This window comes from Haliaeetus leucocephalus, unplaced genomic scaffold (assembly GCF_000737465.1).
Source record: "Haliaeetus leucocephalus isolate CR32 unplaced genomic scaffold, Haliaeetus_leucocephalus-4.0 Scaffold566, whole genome shotgun sequence".
Lineage (NCBI taxonomy): Eukaryota > Metazoa > Chordata > Aves > Accipitriformes > Accipitridae > Haliaeetus > Haliaeetus leucocephalus.
The window spans coordinates 1,027,215-1,031,739 of NW_010973002.1; the positions used below are offsets into that span (position 1 = coordinate 1,027,215).

The window sequence follows — 4,525 nt, forward strand, 5'->3', positions numbered from 1 at the left end:
CGCTGGGGGCGAGAGTGTGTGAAAAAGGAGAGCTCTCTTCTGGAGCTAAGTACGATGTATTGTTTACGATCCGGGCGGGGTGGGGTGGAGGGGTGGAGGGAGCCCCCCACATGAAAAATAAAATAAATACGGCCCAGCCTTCCAGCTTTTTATTTCCCCTTGCGAAACGCGAAAGTCTGGAAGGTTTTAGGGAAATACATGGCCTGGGGGGAAAGTTCCTCCTCCCAAAAGCAATTTCCTCCCCCACCTCCTCTCCTGAATGCTTTCTCTCCACTTTTTCTAGGTCTCGAGCAACTTAATTTTTGCCTTGCCTGAGCAGGGCAGGACGTGTGGCTGAAATGTCTTTGTTAGGGCAAAGTGGGGGGGCGGGTGGAAGTGAGAGAAGGGGATCATTCACTCTCGCTCGGCCGCTTTTTGTTTGTTTGTTCGTTTATTTAAAAATAATAATTATTATTATTAAAAAAAAAAACCAAACTAAACTGAGAAAACTTTCCACCTCTATTCTTGCCTAACTCCTGGCCGTGTGTGCCTGCTTTCAGGTCCAGATAGGAAGCGAGGGCGCCAGACCTACACCCGCTACCAGACCCTGGAACTGGAGAAGGAATTCCACTTCAATCGTTATCTGACTCGGCGGCGGAGGATAGAGATCGCCCATGCCCTCTGCCTGACGGAGAGGCAGATCAAAATCTGGTTCCAAAACCGGAGGATGAAGTGGAAGAAGGAGCACAAGGAGGAGAGCTCCAGCACCCCGGCTCCCAACGAGCCCACATCAGCAGCAGCCTCTGTCGAGAAAGTGGAAGAAGACGAGGAGGAGGAGGACTAAGGAGTCCCACTCGAGGAAGCGATCTCTTAGTATAATGTATGCACATGACAGTTGGAAAAGCTCCCTTTAAAAGAAAAAAAAAAAAAAGGAGAGAGACACTTTTTATTTAAAAAAAAGAAAAATTCATTTCCCTTTATTAATCATCTTGCAAGCAAGTGTTTGCAAACATGAAAACGTTTCTTGGGGTGGTTTTCCAGCCTTCTCTCCACTCTCTCGTACTCCCCAAACCCGCCCTGTGCCGAACCTTTCGGTGATATCTCCTAAGAGCATCCTACAATCATTTGTTTTTTCGTTTACCCAAACCTGGGTGGGTTTGTCCAGGGGACATTTCAGTGGGAGAAATGCTGCTTGCACAGATAGTAAACCGTGACCTTCCGAAGTAACTACCTGACTCAATAGTCCCAATCATGTGTAAAGGGGAAAGTGCATTAGGCTCATATTAAGAAAAACTACCTAATTTTGAATAAGTAGCTCTGCACTTCTCTTTTTTTTCTTTTTTTTAATTATTGTTATAAAAGTATCATAACTAACAGCTACACTAACAAAAGGTTAAACAGCAAGTAAGGGGGAAAAAAAAGATCTTCCACAAACCACTACAATCTACAGCAATGATTTGTACTACCTATTTTCCAGACTACCTATATATCTTGCTCCGCCTACCTATCTTCGAAAGTATACTGTATTTTAGTAGTCAAAAGAAGATAACATTACTAATGTGAATCGCTAAATGCTTTTAGAAATGTAAGTGTAGTCTTTCGAAAAGCACGCATCAATAGCTTTGGTATAGAATTTGGTACCGAAAAGGCTGAATATATTTAAATTTAAAATAATATATTTATTCCAAAGCAATTATAAATGAAAACCATATGCTGCAATGTATCTTTGTTCTCGATTCTTTACTATTCCGAGTGAGGAAGCAAACACACGCCAATATTGTACAAAGCGGTTTAATATCTCCCGTTGGCTTCTACCTTCGTCTGCCTCTGCTAAAGGCCGTTTTCTTATTCTAGGCTGATCTTACTTAATATAGCGGAAAGTGTTCTTTGAAAAGTGAATTTAAATGACCATGTAACCACCTTTAAAAAATCCCTGTTTGTCCTGATTATCCGAACGTGTTAATATGTAATACCGTGACTTTTCCTACAATAGCAGATACTGTATATTTGGACGATTTTTTTTTTTTTGTCATTTATATTCGTCTTGGAGCTCATTTGTAAGATCATGTCATAAATTGGGAAGTATGTAATTAATTTGGAAACTTTGTAGCATGATGTACTGTTAAGAACTCTGTATAAATCCGTCTTGAAGGTTTGGCTAAAGTTTATTCAAAAATTGTATGTTACAATGTGTTTCGATGTGTTCGTTGTGAACATTTGGATATGCCGTGTAAGTATTGGAAGTGGAAAAAAAAAAAATGTCTGTGAACTCTCTTTGGAAGTGATACCGTGTACAAGTATCTCCCACGATAAATGTGTTTTATGTTACACAGAAAATAAATATGCTTGTTGACAATGAATTGTGTTTCTTTATTAGGGAAACAGTTCGAAGGAAGCATCAAAAAATAATTTACACAGACAAATAAAGAAATTAGGCCACATAAATCTTTTTTTTTTTCTTTTTCCGTAATCAGAAGGGAAAAAAATTTCCAAGGTGATGAATTGATAGGAATCAGTCAATTTCTCTATCTCCACTTTGTGATTTTTTTTTTCCTTAGCGCAGTTGATTAATAAAGCGGAAAGCCATCTTTATGGGAGGGCTCCCTTCCACCGTGTTCCCGTGTCCTCTTGCAATCATAACCCCAGTCCAGGCGGCTAGCGATCAAGCCGAAATCGCATGCAGTGGAATAATATTTTGTAATGAACATAAAGTGCCATGCGAAACTTCCAAGTGTAAATGATCTGGTCGGGTACGTGTGTAGTTTGTGCGTGCGGCTTTCGGGGGGCGGGGGGCATCGGTGTGACATTAAAAAGAGGAAAAGTCGCCCCGCTTTAGAAAAATGTACCATTTTTGCCAGGTACCACGTAATGTCAAGGAGATCTAATATTTTCGATCTTTTTTAAAAATTAAAAAAAAAAAAAGCAACCACAAAAAAACACAAAGCACAAAGCACAAAAAAAAAAAACCCCAAACCCAAAAACCTCGCCCGAAATGTCCCTTTATTCGGCCGAGTAAATACAGGTAGAAGCAGAGCATCATTTGCGCAGAAGTTCCCTTTTTCTACTACACTCCGTTCCTGGTCAACGTACTAATTGTAATTTTAATAAAATTAGTACAAACTCCAGGTCTTTTAAAAAACTCCAGGGCTGCCTCTGTGGTAAGATGGCGCCTCTCTAAGACCTGCCTCTTCTTAGTGATGAGGAAAAGGCCATAAATCCGTTGTTGTTTATGAAAATTTACAACTTTGCAATACAACTTTATGAGTTGTTCGGTTTTTCCATTGGTCGTTGTCGGTCATGTGGATGGTAACCGTGAACATGAACTTTTTTATAATTTCCCTTGCGAGAATAGAGCCGCATTCTTTTGCTGAGCTCTGTCCTGCTTCGGATCTCTCTGGCTTTCAATCCCCATTTCATTTGTTCTTTGTAAGGCAATAGTGAACAAAGTGTGCGGAGGTTCGGCATAAGCAGCCGCCTAGAACACAGATCCGGGATGGCAATTTCCAGTTCCCCCGCTGGAAGGTGTGGCATATTGGATTCAAAGCACTGGCGTGGCAGATTTTCAACTTGCAACCTGGCTAATTTCCTGCTTCTTCTGGCACCAAAAGGAGGGCGATTCGTCTCCTGTGCAGCCAAAGCGACAGCTGTCAAAGTCGCAGGGGCTCCTGTGAGCCAGAACCTAAAAGGTGAGAAATGTATATGACACTACCGTAAGCAGGGAAACATGGCTTAATACGTTTAAATATTAGACATGTGCAATTAAACCAAATGGAAATGTTACCGGCCAAAAATAGAGGTGGCTGCAGCTCAGTTGATTTCGACTTAACCGGTGCATGCAATAATATGCCTAAATAAAATGTCTACTTTCTACTATTTAGCAAGGAAGCCGTGGATTTTTTTTTTTTTTTCACGAAGTTTATTTCTGTTTGCATTTGCCAGGGGGTTGCTGTGACATTCAGGTTATTTTCTAAGAACTGAGGTTTACAGTATCAATCCGAGGGGATTTTTTTTTTTCCAGCGCGAGGGGGAGAAAAAAATTAAAACCCCCAACATTAATTTATTTCGCAGCATTAACTTAAAGTTCATTTGCGGCCGCTGAAATGCAGATGTAGTTTATTTTTTACTATTTCAGAAAAAAAACCCAAAACCCAACAATCCAAAAACCACCAGTCAGCACAATGTCTCCTGGCTCCCCTGGCATGTCCAGGAGGAAGGTTATTTCTAGCCGGGGGGGAAACAGCGCGAATGTGGCTTTGATTTTCTTTATCAGATCAAGCGCTGCCTGCAAAATCCCCATGCCCCGCGCCGTGGGTCCCTCGGAACAGCGTTGTTCCCGGCGCTTTCCGGCGTGGGTAGCTTGCGCGCCCCGGCTGCGCGGGGTGGGCTCGGCGGCGGCGAAACCGATTTCAGCGCCGGAGACGGAGCTTTTTTCCACCCTTTCTCTTCTCGTTGTGACTGTTACGGTGCGGCGCTGGGGCGGGGGGAGCGGCGGCTGGCGGGCCGGTGCCCCGCGGTGTGTGCCGGCGAGGCGGGGAGGGGGTGGTGG

The 4,525-nt window shown here is 42.8% G+C and overlaps 1 protein-coding gene across 1 annotated transcript in view; it reads left to right on the forward strand.

Annotated features, from left to right (window-relative positions):
- HOXA7 (homeobox A7) overlaps positions 1-930 on the forward strand; it is a 1,982-nt gene extending 1,052 nt beyond the window's left edge. The window contains exon 2 of the mRNA XM_010577562.1: positions 540-930. Coding sequence (XP_010575864.1) covers positions 540-823 — 284 coding nt within the window. The 3' untranslated portion in view covers positions 824-930. The remainder of the gene's footprint in view (positions 1-539) is intronic.
- Positions 931-4,525: the final 3,595 nt, after the last annotated feature.